This window comes from Hesperophylax consimilis, chromosome 5, assembly GCF_061612785.1.
Source record: "Hesperophylax consimilis isolate HC1 chromosome 5, BYU_Hcon_1.0, whole genome shotgun sequence".
NCBI lineage: Eukaryota > Metazoa > Arthropoda > Insecta > Trichoptera > Limnephilidae > Hesperophylax > Hesperophylax consimilis.
In genome coordinates this window covers 3,644,647-3,662,539 of record NC_142840.1, presented here as the reverse complement: position 1 = coordinate 3,662,539, position 17,893 = coordinate 3,644,647, and the positions used below count along the sequence as shown (strand labels likewise).

The 17,893-nt window shown below is 36.2% G+C and overlaps 1 protein-coding gene across 1 annotated transcript in view; it reads right to left on the bottom strand.

Moving 5' to 3' along the window:
* Positions 1-2,162: 2,162 nt before the first annotated feature.
* Positions 2,163-17,893, bottom strand: part of Lrp4 (LDL receptor related protein 4) — a 67,650-nt gene continuing 51,919 nt past the window's right edge. Inside the window, exons 16-30 of the mRNA XM_089631963.1 lie at positions 17,594-17,755; positions 17,148-17,363; positions 16,476-16,756; positions 16,031-16,327; positions 15,534-15,621; positions 15,037-15,142; positions 14,278-14,581; positions 12,862-13,202; positions 12,358-12,481; positions 12,165-12,262; positions 10,970-11,213; positions 7,506-7,764; positions 6,907-7,131; positions 2,945-3,123; positions 2,163-2,838 (exon numbers count right to left, since the gene is read on the bottom strand). Of these exons, the coding sequence (XP_089488089.1) occupies positions 2,677-2,838; positions 2,945-3,123; positions 6,907-7,131; positions 7,506-7,764; positions 10,970-11,213; positions 12,165-12,262; positions 12,358-12,481; positions 12,862-13,202; positions 14,278-14,581; positions 15,037-15,142; positions 15,534-15,621; positions 16,031-16,327; positions 16,476-16,756; positions 17,148-17,363; positions 17,594-17,755 (3,086 nt within the window). The 3' untranslated portion in view covers positions 2,163-2,676. The remainder of the gene's footprint in view (positions 2,839-2,944; positions 3,124-6,906; positions 7,132-7,505; positions 7,765-10,969; positions 11,214-12,164; positions 12,263-12,357; positions 12,482-12,861; positions 13,203-14,277; positions 14,582-15,036; positions 15,143-15,533; positions 15,622-16,030; positions 16,328-16,475; positions 16,757-17,147; positions 17,364-17,593; positions 17,756-17,893) is intronic.

Sequence of the window (17,893 nt, the reverse complement as noted above, 5' to 3'; positions counted from 1 at the left end):
TTGTTACATTAGCTCCACAAGAGGCCCTGAGGAAAATAATTTCCCTCAGGGTCTTATGTCACCTTTGGGGGTTCTATATGGAGGGTTATAAATAATGAAACTTCTACATTATTATATGCAGATATATTATCATTGCATGGGATATAAATATAGCATGCCTGTGGTTACTCGGATGAAATATTTCATTTTGTTTCATTTAAAAAAATGTTATATTTACCAACTTAAAATTAATAATACATATTATTATTAATTAGTTCATTACTTTTCCAATCATTCCGCAAGTATAAAAATCAGTTCACAACATTTTGAAAAATCCTCTTTGAACACCTTTAATTTGGCATTCAGCGTTAATTTAATTATCATATCAATAATCTGTAATACCGGTACAACTGGTTATTATGTTAACGACTGACAGTTTGATATTGTCTGCGACAAATATAACATTCATTGTAATAAATTTAAATAAATTGAATTCCATTTTTGCTTTTACTTATTGAGTTGAAATACTCTGCTTTATAACATTATATTTTAGCTGACTATCATTTTAATTGTTTCATTGTTATTAATACTTTTCCATTTGTGTTGTCATGATATAGAGTATCATTCATTAATTTCAAATGTTTTAAATTGGTAAATAAATTGATGTGTATTGTTTTGATATCTGACTCGAAACTTATACATTTTGGAAAGTAAAATGATTACATATACGCAATATGTAAACAGTGACCTAAGGTTTTTATACTCTTTAAAAATAGAAATGATATTTAAATGTGAAATGTTAACTTTTAACTAACTATTTATTTACAGTACACCTTATAAATAATAAAAATCACATTACTTTTAATTCTTAGGCGTTCCAGATGACCTTTGGTTTCCTTTCTCCAGGTCAAATCAAAAATATTCACTCCCATTCAATACATACTCAATATAACAAATACTAATTAATTGAGTAGGTACCTATTATGTTCAATGAGTACTTTCCTAAAATTTATTATTATTGTTACCGCAGTGGCAACGATTAAAATAAAAAGACATGATTAAATAAGTTAATTAATTTACAACTAACTAGATATGTTAATATTAGAATGGCCACCCAGCATTAATGCCTACTGTTTGTATGCAGTTCTTTCAGCCGGAATAGCTGAATAGCGGAATGACTCCCGAGTGTTGCATTTCTACACATTCTGTAAAGATGAGGCTATACAAACAGATGAGCAAGACTTCCCTTTATCCTATTTACACACCAAACTTCTCAAAGTAATCTTTCTTGTAATATAATATAATGTAACACGCTGAAATGATGATGGGAAATATTGCCCTAACAGCAAAATATGGTTCATAAATCAACAATTTGTGATATGTTTGAATGTATATAAGTAAAGTACCATATCTTACATTTAAATCGGTTTGTTTAAACCTTCCTGAAAGTTTGGGTGCGCGGGAAGAACTTTCTATGATGAATAAATGAAAACATCAATGACTCCTTCACAACGTACTTACCTTGGAGACTGCGCTGTATTTCCACGTTTACTTGAACGGATCTGGTTTACAATTAATCTTTATGCAAATATCTTCTTAAAAATGTACTTACTTATTTAAACATGCACAAAGAATCTAGTTTTTTTTTAATGTAACATTTATCTATTATTTGCCATCATATTTTAGTTAGTCGGCAATAGTAATTTATGCATTATAATATATAATATTATAATTATTGTTGTTACCTTGGAAACTCAAACAGGATTTCACTATTGAGATGGATGTGTAAGAACCCTTCACTTCGATCCCTTAAAAATGTCCTTCAAAGTAATTCTTCAACCAGTAAAAAAATATCTAAACCCTGTTCCTAATCATATACTCGTAGAAGTACTCGTTATGTACTAGACTTACCTTAAGCCTAGGCTTAGTTATGTTTGTATATTTACACAAGTTTCATTAAGGACGGGTTGTTTCGGAGAATTTGAACAATTCATCAAATTTCAACGTTCATTTTCGGGTTCTGTGAAAGACTTATTCAAGTTCTGTTTTTATATCATTGTAGGCTAGTCTCTCGACAAAACTGAAATAAAAACAGAACTTGAAAAAATCTTTCACAGAACTTGAAAATGAACGTTGAAATTTGATGAATTGTTCAGATTCTCCGAAACAACCCGTCCTAAATTTATATCTCCTACACGCATTACCTTTTTTTACAATTTTCAATAAAAATCATATTGCGTGGTAATCTTTAGAATGGAAAACAATAATTGTTTTTACTTTTTTTTTAGTAAAATGAGCTGCCATTTTTTTCATCATTCTTACAATGGAAAATGCAAACCATTGCCTCTGATATTAACGACACTTTAGTCGTGATGCCGTCAACCTTACTGCTTCAACACGCTTTATACCAACAATTCTCATAATGTCTTTTCCTAACTAATGCGTATTAGCCCAGGTAGGGGTTTACATTCACTCTCCCTCTGTGTTCTCGGCTAAAGGGTAACTGTTGACTGTTGCCTCGGTACTATACAAACTCTCTACTCACACCGGACACCGGAGCTGCGGGTCTAAAGATACGGTACTATGGGATGGGTTGAACCATCCTGGGACGAAGGAGTTGGCTGGTGATGAGGTAGGTAGATAATTTGACTAATTAGGTTCCAACTGGCAGGATCGTCCGGTCTCCGTGTCCCGTGTTCAGCCGATGGGATTGAGCGCAATGGAGTCGAAGCCATCGTGTTGTGGCGAAGGGTGGGACTCCGGGGTAACCGTGCAGTGGGACGAGCTCGGGGTGTGCGAGTTGGATGGGGCGGGGATCAGACTAGTCCCCTCTGCCGAGTACACGTTGGTCACCCTCTCCTTATTCAAAACAAACAATAATATATGAAAGGTGTTGTAACATATTGACACTGTGCTCATTCATAAAAATGAAATTTAAACTCAATCTTTATGTTTGTCGTATTACCTGTGAACGGTCATATTTAAATATTTGGAACCGGTTGGTTCTCCTACGGTCTCCGTTGCTAACGTTGCCACCGTTTCCCTCCGTGTTACAATTGTAGTTTGGATTGGGAAAGGAAATTACCCGCCTGCCGCCAGCCCTATACTCCTTCTTAGCGGATACTTGCCTTTTATGATGTACAACTGCAATCAAAATAAAAAATATTTCATGTAAATATTATGCATTTTATAGTCCCCATTCCAAACAAACTTATTTATTTTATTAAATCCACAACCAATTAATTACTGTAGTAATTAACAATAAAGCTGTGCCTGACCTGTTAAATATATTATTTTACTAGTTTCAATTGGAAAGTTTGTACATGATGTAGGTATAAAGTATAATATTATGATGTAGGTATAAAGTATAATATATAAGTATAAATTCAATTTTTTTCACAGTCCTCTTCACTAGGGTTTCCTATTCTGAGGCAGCTTGCAGTTTTTAAACTTTTGTATTTAGTTTCAAGTTGTCTTTACTTCGTCTTCATAATATTTACAAGTTGAGTATCACTTTGTTCTCTCGGCCATGTTTTTACTTTTGTTTTAACTATATTAATTTTCTGTTATTTTATTTGGTAGAGCATTGTATAATTTCTTAGCATAGAATTTAATATTTCTCTGTCCAAAAGATGTATTCAAACTGGGAGTAACAAGTATATTTTGGTTAATTGCTATGGTTGAGTATTTATGTTGGGCAGTGGAGTATACAGATATATTTTATTTTTAAATCATATTTTTTTTAATAAAGATTTTGTACATTAGACTTGGAAGTTTTTAAATATTTCTTCTGTCGGAATTCTAACCGGAACTTTTGGCATTGTATTTAGTATTCCTTTTTGGGCTATGTTGAGCCGCTCTGTGTGAGTGATCAAGGCAGACCCCCAACCAGTTATCCCGTACTCTATTATGCTACGTATACATACGCGAGCCGAACTACAGAACTGAACCTCAACTTATGGGAAAGAAAATAAGAAACCGCAAATGGCGCGAAACGCCGCTTGCAGATGCTTCGTTCCTTCCCCGTAATTCGTGGTTCGGTTCGCGTTTCAGTTTGCAAATGTATACGTACCATTAGTGATTGATACAAAGTGTAGTACACTTTTTTATACACAGGTTATATCTAGTCTATATATTTGGATGTTTGAACTATTTTTTTTCATTATTACGCATCATCTCAGTAATGGAAGATTCGAGGTTGAATAATAGTCAGTAAATTTTTTCTTTTCAAAGTAATAATGTGGTATGCCTCGACAGAAGTCGCAAAAGGTTACATTTGTGTTAAAAAAACGAAACGTACTGGGAAAAAATGAAACATCATTTTATTCAGCTTAGTATCAACATATTTTGCGCTCCGTTCAATTGGACCTGGTGCTCTTCTGTTTTGAATGTAAAATTTTTTTTAAATCTGCCATACAATATTACACCGAATTTACTGGACTTTGCAACCTCACAACTTTCAAACCTTCTATAACCCCTAGCAATTTCGGGTACACAGCTAGTTATATTATCTATTATATTACGTGGGCTAAGCAGGTTGTGTAGGACAGATTATGTAGTTTAGTGAATTTTTTTTAATACCTATTTGTACATTTCATTTCGGGGCAGCTGTCCCCCCCCCCCCAGACAAATTGGGGATAAAAAAAATTAAAGGAAAGAGATGCCACAAATCTGTTATTTTTAAATAAATCTCCAAATACTATAAAATAAAGTAGCTATCCGTGTCTGTCTGTTTGTGTGCTTAGTTTTTACTATTTCTTCCGGAAGGTTAACATATATGAAACATGCATATTATAAAATAATTATAAGCAATAATTTGTCGCCTGAAATATCAATACAAATTGAAAATATCTCCTGAGTAAAAATAAATGCCGCCACCGGGAATTGAACCCGTACCTTCTGATGTCCGGTCAGGTGTTCTGAACCACTGAGCTATGTCGGCTTATTTCCAACCCGTCAAATAATTCAATATGTACTAGTACCTCAATCAACAATTACCGCTTATTATTTTTTTCCCCCTGTAAACAACCAACATTATTTTTATGCATTAATATTTGTAGTCTATTAATAATAGTAGCTAGTCTATTAATAAAAACAGATACAAAGCAGGTACAGACGTTGTAGGACATCTCGGTCAGGGCCAGACTTCCGTCGAGGCCTAAGAGGCCCCGCTCTTGGGTTTTAACCTTGGAGTGGGGGCCCCTACCAGGAATCGAATTTAACTTTCTTTTTTTTTTTTCAAAGAACGAAAAACATTCCCGGGTTACGAAGAATCTGACAATATTTGAAAATCTCCTACTAACACCACAGTAAGCGGAAAATGTTGCTTGTTTTGTGATGGAGGACTTACCTAGCTGAGGAATTGAACACACTACGCCTGGGTGGGACACAAACGCGATGCCAACTCAGCCACTGACCAGTTACTCTTTTTTTTACGTTAACTCTACATAGGAGGCTCCTATAGGAAATAAGTTCCTTTTAATGCATAATATGATATTTTTGGGGATGCTTTGAAAATGACACACATTCAATTGAAGACACAAAACTCAGAAATAAATATTATGCATTTTATATATGCTGAAAATGTTTTCTGTGCAATGAAGGATGACTTAGCTACCAGTGGTTTGAACTAGCGATGCCGGGTGGGAATCCGACGTATTTGTACACTCAGCTACTAGCCAGTTAAGCTGGTATGTTTAAAAGGTTTCCGTTTTAAACAATACTAAAATATTTCCATTCATGAAAATACTAAAGAATTTTCATCTAAATATTGTTGGGATACCAACTCTCTATAAAATAGAAATAGAAAGCATTTTTTGGTTCACCATTCGGCCTCTGTGTGAAGGCAATAATTCATATTCCACACCGGATACATACCCCAATTAGGGATTTTTTTTTCATTGAGATTTTCCTGAGGAAAATAATTTCCCTCAGGGCTTACTTGTCCATGAGGATAGTGTGTGGAGGGTATTTTTGAGGAGAGGAAGGAGTGATCATGGGTCTTGAAGATACCCATGTTGAGAGAGGAAACACAGAGGCCGGCAAATAATTCCACAGCCGAGCTGTGTTTCAGGAATTAGATCAATGACGCTAGTTCCTCGGAGCACCTTCCATTGTAATACAGGTAGAACAAGGACAGCATGCCTACCTGACGCATGTGCTACCATGAAAGAAAAAGGGATACCACGGAAGAAAAATTTTACAAGCGGCCCTTTTTCCGTGTGTTTGTGAATGCATTCATTCATTTGCCACTCACTTCACACATATCACATCCCAATTGGGATACAGTGAAAAACTTGTATGTAGGTAGTCTTTATATTTAAACAAAAAATTACACAACTATTTTTTTTACTTCTGCACATGTTTAGTGCATAGCATGCTAACCAGGAGATTAAATTGCTTCAAGAAAAAAGGAATGTTCACCAAATACTTTATGTATAATATCAGCCATTAAAATTTAAGCAACTATACGTCATTAAAGTTTGAAAACTAAAAAATAAACTGTTTACAGACATAAAAATAATAAATTGAAGACGTCCATTGACTCGGCATAATTATTTCCCTTCATTAGTATTCTGGGCAATGAAGAATACATATTTGTGGTAGTTAGTTCCAAAATTTCTGCACTGAAATAAATCCTGCTTCTTGTATTACGTAGTGAAGCCGAAAGCTTATCAATGCAAGCAATTCTCGACTATGAACGCAACATTTAGAATTTCATATTAGTATAGAAATAACAAGTCAGTGATAATCCTTCTGTGTAACAAGTTAAGCATTTTCATATCATCTCAAAGAGAATTTTGTTTTTGAATTTGTGTTGAATATGTCAATATGTATGGTTGTTTTTCTGTTGTATTGTTATTATTTTGTGTTTCTTGTGTCAAAAACATATTTAAATAATGTGGTGTATTCAATGAATGTACTTACGGAGGAGAACAATGACCATCACCATCAGCAAAGAAGCAGTGAAGGACATGCTGAGTAAAATGATGAAGGTCATTCCTATCTCCCTCCTCAGCGGTGGCTTAGCGGGGAGGCTGGCATTGAAGTTCTCGTGCACCATGAACCTCTCGTCATACTCCTTCTCTTGGTCATACTCGTCCGGGCTCACATCAGAACCAGGACGCACCATGGGCACCCAGTGATCAGGAACTGAAACATATCAATTATTAATCATGAAAATTAAGGCAATGCGCCATGTGAATATTTCAGTCTTGATTTCCAGTAGCAATTTTGATTCACATTACATGCAATCAAATCAGTAAGCACTGAGACACCTGAAAAAAGGTTGCGACAGAGACGCCCACTTTTTTACCTTTCCAGAAAACCATGGGAAACTGTCTTCCTCAGAAGCAAGAAACAACTCAATAATATAATTGAGGAGGAACTTTTCTAATATCCTGTTTCCACATTGTTCTTGACCACACCCTTTGAGATATCTTTTTTGTTGCATTTATTATTCCCGTTTAATTCAAAAATCAAAGTAACACATGGAGGAAAAGATAAAATACCGTTATTTCTCTTACCTGTCAAGCAAGGTTTCTGATCTGGGTAATCCGGGCATGCGCAAGTATAGTTCTCTCCACTGAACAAGCAAAGATGGCTGCATCCGCCATTGCTTTCCTTGCAGGGGTTCCAGCCCTTCTGTCTCTCGGCAGAAACTGCCTTGATCTCCATCACAACCTCAAGGTCTGTCTTTATGGCTGTCACATTCTTGCCAGTCGTCTTGTGTGCTCTCATCACAGACTTCTTGAACCAATCAGTCCAGTAAATGTGCTCTCCGAACTGTCAAATGTACAACAAATTAATATCAAATTTATAAGGAAACAGTTTTCATTTTTTTTTCGAAGATTATATTGATGGCACAAATGTGTAAGTGCAATTTTATAAAAATACAATTACCGAATTTGTTACGCACTCCTGAATAATTTACATGACTCAATAAAATTCAATATGCACCGAAGCCAACTAACTAACTAACCATCACGCCGTTTCCCCGTAGGGGTAGGCAGAGAGGACGGACCGCCAAACAACTCGGTCTTGGCACACACTCCTTGCCTCATTCACATTCATACATCGTCTCATACATACTCTTCTATTGTTCTGACTCTTGACATGGCCCGACTCAAGTATCTGATTCACTTGGTCGTGCCATGTCTTCCTCGGGCGCCCCCGACTTCTGCTACCATTCACATTTGCATCGTATATTCTCCTTACACTCCTTTCTTCGCTCATTCGCTCTACATGCCCAAACCATCTAAGCGTCCCTTTCTTGATCTTACTCATTACGCTTACATCAGCCTTGCACTCTTTGCGGATATCCACATTCCTCACACGATCATACATGGTTTTATCACACATACGCCTCAGGGATCTCATTTCAACAGCATTCAATCTACTTTCATCCTTTCTTTGCCAGTTCCATGCCTCACTTCCATACATCAGGGTAGGTACCAGCACTCCATTGTGGACTGCTAACTTCGCTTCTTTGGACAATTTTTTGTTAGCGCCAACTGCGTTCAGTCCTCCATTAATGGAGTTACCTGCATTTACTCTTCTTTCAATATCTCTGTCAGCCTTCCCATCACTCGTAAACATGCTTCCTAAATACACAAATTCATCCACCTGCTCCAAGTATTCCTCATTCACAGCTATATTACACACTGTTTTCGTACTTTCTCTTTCAAACACCATTACTTTAGACTTACTTACATTCATCATTAACTCATTCTTCACGCATACTTCGTTCATCCTAGACACGAGAGACTGCAGATCATCCATACTATTAGCAATCAGCACCGCATCATCAGCATACAACAGGCAACATACTTTCAGATTACTCAAATTCGCGCCCAATCCCACATCTTTCAATTCTTGCATACAATTATCCATGTATAGATTGAATAACCACGGTGACATTACGCAGCCTTGTTTAACACCTTTTGTGATATCAAACCACCCCGTAAAACCACCGTTCACCCTAACACATGCAACGCTTCCCTCATATAGAGACGCAATTGCCTGAGTCAGATTCGCATTCACTCCATACTTGGACAACACCTTCCATAGCTTTTTCCTGTCGACTCGGTCGTATGCTTTTTGTAGATCTACAAAGGCACAGAAAAGTTTCTGGTTTTTTGCCAGAAACTTCTCGGTGAGCATACGCAATGAGAAGATCTGGTCCATGCACCCCCTTCCACTCATAAAAGCACCTTGCACATCCCATATTTTATCCTTTGTTTCCTTTCTTACCCTTTCAATCAAAATTCTACCATACAGCTTGCCAACTGAACTTAGCAGGCTAATAGCCCTATGATTCCCACATTCCATACGTGACCCTTTACCTTTGTATAATGGCATGATCACTGCCCTTCTCCAATCTAAAGGCGTGTAACCTTCCTTTAAACATTGGTTAAAAAGATTGCACAACCATGTGAGAATTATACGGCTACCTCCTTTAAAATATTCAGCAGCAATATTGTCGAAACCGACAGCCTTACCATTCTTCATACACTTAATTGATCTTTCTATCTCATCCATGCTAATTTCGGTAACATTCAGTCCATCATCGTTCATATCTGATTCGCCGCTAGAATCACTGTCACTCACTTTTCTTTCAAAGACTTCCTCGAAATACTTCATCCATCTCTCTTTTATTTTTTCCTCATTCGTCAACATTTTTCCATCTTTCGATTTTATTACTTTCATGCTTCCGGTTTCAGGGCCACACCGGGACCTTTTGACTTCCTTCCAAAACAACTTAATGTTTTCTTGGAAATGGTTTGTCATTTTCATTCCTTCTTCCTCTTCCAGGCGTTTCTTTCGTTCTTTCACTCCAACTCTTACTTTTTTCTTACATTCCTTATATACTTCTTTCGCTCGATCCTTCTCTTCGCTGGAAGCACTGCCAGCCGCAATCAGACATAACCATGCTTTCTTCTTCTCTGAGACCAGTGCTTTAATATCATCATCCCACCATGCATCACCTTTCTTTCTACCTTGCGTACTTATTCCACACACCTCTCTAGCAGATTCACAAAGACTCACTTTTATGTGGTTCCATGTTTCGTCAATGCTTAGACCATCCATTTTTTTCTCATTCAATCTCATCTCTGCAAAATTCACATACTTACTCCTCTCATTATCGTTTTGTAGTTTTTCTATTTTGATTCTTGTTGGAGTTAGTACCGTTTTCACTTTAGAGCGCCAACCGCGAAAGAGGTTTACTCTCGACACCACCAGAAAGTGGTCAGTTTCAACCTCTGCCCCTCTGAAAACTCTCGTGTCCTCGGTAACGGCTCTCAACCTAGAGTCAATTACTACAAAATCGATAATTGACCTCTCATTTCCTCTTTCCCACGTATATTGGTGGATACCTTTATGATCGAAAAAAGTATTGGACACAAAAAGGTTCCACTCTAAACATACTTCAAGTATTCTGTTCCCGTTGTCATTCGTTCTTTTATCCCCAAACATACCTAAGGCCGATTCAAATCCGTCACGTCTAATTCCTACCCACCCATTCAAATCGCCTGCCATTATAATCCTTTCATTAATATTTTTCAGTCTCATCACATCATTCACACCAGTCCAAAAATCATCTTTCTCTTCGTCACTCTCAGAATTGACAGGGGCGTAGCAAATAACAAGAAACACCCTTTTCAACCCGATTTTAAACCTGATCCACATTATTCTCGGACTAACACATTCATACTGCAACATACATTCAATCATTCTGGGAGACAGTAGTGCTGCAACACCCTGACAAGCCCTCTCTGTATCTGTACCGAAGCCATAAATATGTAATATCACCTCGTTACTTAAATTCATTAGACTGTATTGGTAATGATAGAGAACACATTGTCTCAAATTGTTGCCATCTTTTAAAATGGCCGCTATCATTTTGAGTTGTTTTCTTGATTGGGCCGTATTGAATTGTCTTGTTATCATTTTTAATATTTTGAGATATTTTAAGATAATGAAACTGTACCTGAGTCAATCCAAATGGATGGGTGGCTTCAGGCACTAATTGCACTCGGTTTCCCCCATGCAGATCAGCAGTCTCAATGCGATCTTTCAAGGCATCCGCCCAATACAAGCGCTTGGCTTTATAATCCAAGGCCAGGCCGTTGGGGAAACCAAGATCAGTGTTGATTATTATCTTCCTTTGGGAACCATCAAGCATTGCACGCTCAATCCTGGGCACATCTCCCCAATCTGTCCAATAGATGTACCTACAAAATTTAATTGATCATTATATTATCAGAAAAGACTTATCCAAGCTGTAGTCCAATGGTGCAGCGTTTCCCATCATCAGAGATGGGGAGTTTCCATCAAACCACAGTAATACAAGTGCTAAATGTACATGTATGTGCAATTTCTTGTAAATATCCAGAATTTCTAAACACAGTTAATATGCATAAATTATTTTTGTATCATTTTAATAACAATTAGAAACAATATAATTTCAGTCAACATAAATAATGCATTTAAACAGTTATTTCATTAAGCTCAAAATTGGTTGTTCACAAGGCAGTCATTTTTGAAGAGACAGTGTTAAGGTTAGTTTAAAAAAAAAAATTATTTAAGTAAAACTAAAATCCTAAGAACCAAAAATAGGTTCTTATGATGTAATTAAAAAAATAAGAAAAAACTAGTCTGAAAAACCTATTTTAATATTATTATGTAAAAACATGTCGGAAACAAAAGATGTCATTTTATCCCATTGATGTATTCTATTTAGATGAGACAGAAAGCAAAAAAAATGGGTTCCACTTTTTTACCTCCAGGTTACCTCCAACTCTCCCAAAGCTCTCACTAAAACTACCGAATCCGGTGTACGAGCACCGCTTATCGCGTTGATTGAAATAGTTTTTTTCTCATGGTTACAACTGATGGGTAAAAAGCGTTTTTAAAATAATTTTTGAGTATCAACCGTGTTCCGTAATTACGGATATTTACCCAATTTTCCTTTTCGTATTACTATTTAATGTCTTTGTATTATTTTATATATGTCATTTCTTTCTTTTCATATTCATCTTAATATATATATGGTCTTATTTTATTTATTTAATGGCACACAGAGCATTGCACGCACCGGACTATTCCGCTGAATTAAACAATAATAATAATTATAACAAAAGATATATTTAAGCCATGGTGAATTTAACAATATAGGCACTAACCCTTTTCGAGGGAATACTGCTAACGCTCTGGGTTCATCCAGTCCTTCTTTGATTATTTTCTTGCGGCACGATCCGTCTAACCTTGCGACCTCAAGAACCTGAAAAGAAATAATGTAATGTTACTCCACATTCAATAATTGTACATAATATAAAATTTTGTTATTGATTGGGTGAATATTTTCGTGATTTTAACCTTGTGGTCGTTATCTGTCCAGTAAATATTGTTCGCAATCCAATCAACTCCGAGACCATTTGGAGTTTCCAAGTTTTCAGACACTACCGTCTTTGTGTCGGAATTATCCAGCATGTTGACACTCCTACAATGATATAAAAAAAAAAACAAGTTTTAAAATTGATACATATATATTAGAGGACATTCGTTTAATTTCGAATTATGTAATTGTATCACACATAATAACAAAACACAATGGTTTGTGATGTTAGAACTTTGTGTAAAGATATATCTCTTTTTTTTAAACTTTTTTTATTAGGTTTATCAACAGTGATTCATACCAAAGCTCTCGCAAATACAATTACATTTAACATGGTTGATACTATCACTAATTACAGACAAACACAACATTGATGACATCATGGATTGACATGTTGAATTGAATGAATCTAATATATGTTAAATCAATTCTGTGAGCAAAATGAAGAATTAGAGGCCCATGAAGAAGTGAGAAATTTCTCATACCTGATTAGATTCGCATTGACATCAGAATAGAAAATGAGTTTCTTCTCCCAGCTAAAGTCGACAGCGATAGCGTTTTTGATGTTTGTCACTGGCAGAGTGACATCCCACAGTTCGGGGGTGTCCAGCGATACTCGGGCCAGGGTGGTGCGGGTGGCGAACACCAGGTAGTTGGACGGGTGGGGTTGACACTCGGTCAGGGACACGTTGGTGGAGTTCTGAGGGTGGCTCATGAACAGGGTCCCAGTGGGGCAGGTGCAGGTGTAGCCAACCGGCGACCGCAGGCAGAGGTGAGAGCAGCCCCCGTTGTTTCGTCCGCAAGCATTTTCGGCAATGTTGTCAGCCTGTGAACAAACAAATCAAATTAGAAAAATAGATAGAATAGATTTAAATACAAAATAATCTTCTGGAATTCAACACTCTTAGATATAACAATTCTTTTAATAAATAAGGTAGGTACTTGTGAAAAAAAAGTTGGGTTAGATTATGTGTTATTTGTCTAATATATATACTTCAATGGCAGTCCATGTCCAAAACAAACTTTTTTTTATATATTATATATAATATCTACTTGCTTTAGGAAACAAGTACGGATTAGGTCCGTAACCATAACAAAAATATTGTAAATGGTACTTAACGGTAAATTAAATGTAAAATTAATTTATCTGTATAACTTTTCGTAATACTTTATGTTTCCTGAATAAACTTAAATATTTTTTATTTTTCAGTTTTGTGTATTTTTAGTAAAATATTCCTGAGATGTTATTGTTCCAAAAAAGTTATCCTTACTATTTATTTATGTCAAATAATGTTCATTAACAGTATGGGTGAGACAAATTGCGCTATAAGCATCATGGCTTGGCCTAATTTGCCATATGCAGAAATAGGCCAAGCCACGAGAATATAGCGCGCTAATAGTGTGGGCTGTCATAGGCTTACATTATGCCAGCGTGCCACTAATCTCAAAATCACCTCTATTTCACTACCTACTATTTTTCCCTCCTAAACCTGTTTAACCGTCAATAATCTATCTATAAAAATCAATCATTTTATTTTTGTTTTTATAATATAAAAAAAGGGTGACCGGATAAATCATCAAAATGATAATTAATCACATCTTTAAAAATTTATATAGTCATGGAAAGTGATGAAACAAAAACTTTATTAACTGGGTTAAGTAGGTTAGGTTAGATTGGGTTAAAAAAAAAATTTTCATCGTTTTTGATGATTTTATATCACTTTTTAAAGGTGTGTTGAATAGTCACTGTGTTGAGAAAGCATGGAACCAAAAAAAGAACCCATCCAAATGTCATGGAAAATATACCCACTTCGATTTTGTTACAATCTTGTGTTACACAGATCAAGCTTTTTTGTTACACTGCCTACCTATTTTATTAGAAATAAATGTAAAATAGTTACCTGAACAGATCGCACATCCATCAGTCCTTCCAACTTTTCCCTGATGATAGTCCTCTCACTGCCATTCCTCTTATCAGCTCTGTGCAGTGCTTCAGTCTTCCAGTCCGTCCAATAGACGTGGGATCCTACCACAACGAGGCCATAAGGATAGGGCACATCCTTCAACACAACCTTCCTGTCCTTCCCGGCCAGATCTGAGGATTCTATGGTGAGACGCTTGGCATCATTCCAGTAAAGACGGCCGGCAGGACGATCAATGGCCAGACCATTGGGCCAGATCAAGTTGTCTCCGATTACCACTTTCCTGTGAATTCAAATTGGAGTACATTTGTGGAGATGATACAACTCGATTAACATTATTATATACTACAAACATTATTTTCACCTCACTTACTCACTAATTAACAGACAATCACAAAATTTCATAATATTTTCTCAAATTGCTGTCGAAACCTTGAGTTTCATAGGGGTGTACATTTGAATTATTCTGTGGTTAATTCCAGATTTGAATATAAAGCGTGGTGTTTTCTCTTTCTAAAACCATTTAGATCATATCTCTCACCATGACAATAGCTGTTCCCAAAAGCGAACAAATTAGTCTGTGAGGTTAATTCAGTAGTTAGTTACCCCACCTTTTTTGGCATAGTTAATTACAGTACCTACCTAACTAATTTGTTATTTAATTCGTATTATTCGTTGACGTATAAGATTATTGCATAACTCTGTTGAATTTTGTAAATGTAAGAATTATAAACAAACCTGTTTTGACCATCCATGTCAGCTTGCTCTATCCGGGCGTGAGTTCCCCAGTCAGACCAGAACATCACTCCTTTGTGGTAATGCAGGGTAATGGCTCGAGGTGAATCTATAACAAACAACATTGATGTATTTTATTTAGACATGAGACATGAAGTTCCGGTCTATGTTCACCCCTTATGGTATTCTAATAATGGAACAAGTTTCGACGAGATATTAGTACGCAGTAGCGCCTCTCATTGTATAGTTCTGTGATAAACAAATGGTTTACACCACAACTCAATGATCATCTAACATATTCATTTCTGTTGTCTGTGATGTGCGTTATTCCTGAGTGAAATTATTAATTAAATTAACATTATTTTTTTTTGAAAGCCAATATTTTTATAATACTTTCAGCATAAAAAATCGTACATTTATAATTTTCCATAATTTTAAAGGTTCTGAGCTAGTAAATACATAGCACCTAAGGTGGAAACAAAAAAACGATGATATCTCACCTAATCCAGACCAGATAAGCAATTTACGATTGGTACCATCAAGCTCGGCAACTTCAATACTGTTTCTTCCTGCGTCTGTCCAGTAAAGCTGTAAATATAAAGTCATTGTCAAATTTTCTTTTAAACCCTCAGGCTTCTGGCATATTCTGGAGTATTACAGCTTTTCACCAAAATCCAAGAAAATATTCAATAACTAAAAACTGTTTTTGTTTCATATGAAAATAATTAATAAAAAAATCACGAAATTTCATACATTTTTCTCAAATTGCTGCAGGAACCTTTGGTTTCAAAGAGGTGTAAATTTTAATTATTCTTCTTTAACAAATAGATTTGAATATAAAGCGTGGTGTTTTCTCTTTCCGCTTAGATCTTATTTTTCATCACAATTGAGACACAACGATTTTTATGAGATCATATGAAAGCGAACAAATTAGCCCGAAGCGGTCCGTGTTTAAACTATCCACTGAAGTGTTTTTTTTTTTTAAATAACTGCTCACCTTTCTCCCTGTGGAATCAATCACAATTCCATCGGCAGTATGTAGACCGTTGGTGATAACTGCCGAGACTTGTTTACCATCCGGGGTGGCCTTGTGGATGATGTCTTCCGCAGTATCTGTCCAATAGATCTCCCCAGATTTTCTATCAACATCCACAGCGAGGGCATTCTTCAGCCTCGGCAATGGCAGGACTACGTCGATGATGTATGGTACGTCCAGGGATATCTGTCTGATGTCAACTCGGTGGGCGAAGATCAAGAAGTTTGTCGGGCCATTAGCACAAGTTTTCTTATCATCCTGAAAGTATTTTAAAATTGTTAGAATTTTTCTACCAGACTTATATTTATTAGAAGGATATGAATGCAGTTTCATACGCCTAATGATTTAATTTCTACTTCATTGAGTCTACTTTAGTCAAAGTTGTTGAAAAATCAATCTTCCTTACTCCAAGCTTGACACCAATAGGGCATCTGCAGGAGAACCCTTGAGGTTTCAAGAGACACAAATGAGAGCATCCACCATTGTTCTTCCCGCATCTATTCACACCCATCTTCCTGTCCTTGTGGAACACTTGCACATCATTCAGAACCATGTTGTTGGTGAACAAGGTCTTCTGTCCTTTGCCGTTTATTTTATTGGCAGAATGAATTGACTTGGTTTTCCAGTCTGTCCAGAATAATTCTTCCCCGTATATGTCCAGCCCCACTGGGTAAGGTTCGTCGAGCTCTGAAAATTCAATACAAGTATTGATTATATGTATACATTTAAAGGCAATACTATTAACTTTATTAAAAATAATTATTTGTTAAAGCACCGGACATTCATGCTTATGTACCGAAAATCTAATATTGCTGTGGAGTGTGAAATAAGCACATGTGAAAGAATTTCTGTAACTCTTTATTTTGTTGTGATGTTTCATGAACACCCCTCTCAGAGAACCCGTCCCATGGTGTATGTGTTTTTTGTATTTTTGTTGATGGTTGTATTTATCTATGTGTTTTGAAAAGGGCTGTTTGTTCTGTATGGTTTATTTTCAGTTTTGATTTGGTTTTATGATGTTCTGGCATTTCGTTATGTTGGGAATCATTGTTCAAGAGAAAGATGCATATCAGCTCACCGATTATGATAACTCTGTCCGTGCCATCAAACTTGGCGTGTTCAATACGTTGAGCGCCGATATCGGCCCAGTATATTCTTCCCCTGCTGTAGTCCAAGGCCAGACTCTGTGGAGCGATGACTCCGGTGTAAATGATCTTCTTTCTTGTGGATCCATCCATGTAGGCGCTATTGATGCTTGGGTTCTTGCCCCAATCCGACCAGAACATCCAACCACCTGGAAGAAGCGGGTAAAATTGAAATAATTAGAGTATTAACATATATTTAAAATATTAACATTAATGATAACTCTTATAGAAAGAAAAACAGGAGAATTTTCTAGGAACAGTATTTTTTAAACTTGTGGTTTTGCTCATCATCATTGTTTAAAGCAGCTACAGTAATAACCGAAAATTTCAATTAATTTTTCCAGATAAATACAATGGGAGAAGATAATAATTAACTTACCCAGAGGATCAACAACAATGTCTCTTGGTTTGTCAATCTGATCCCATATTAGGACAGACCGCATACTTCCGTCAGCATTGCAAGCCTCGATCCTTTTGGTTCCTTCATCGGTCCAATACAACTTGTCCGTTATCCAGTCGTAAGCCAAACCAGTAGCATTTGCTGCAAGTTAAATAAAATATAAATAACCAAATATAAGAGATAGAAATTAATGTATCAAAATCGAAATTGGAAATTTGATAGTTTTGACTTTACGGGAAGCTGTCAATAATTCATGCCTACCATTTAACTATTTCATTG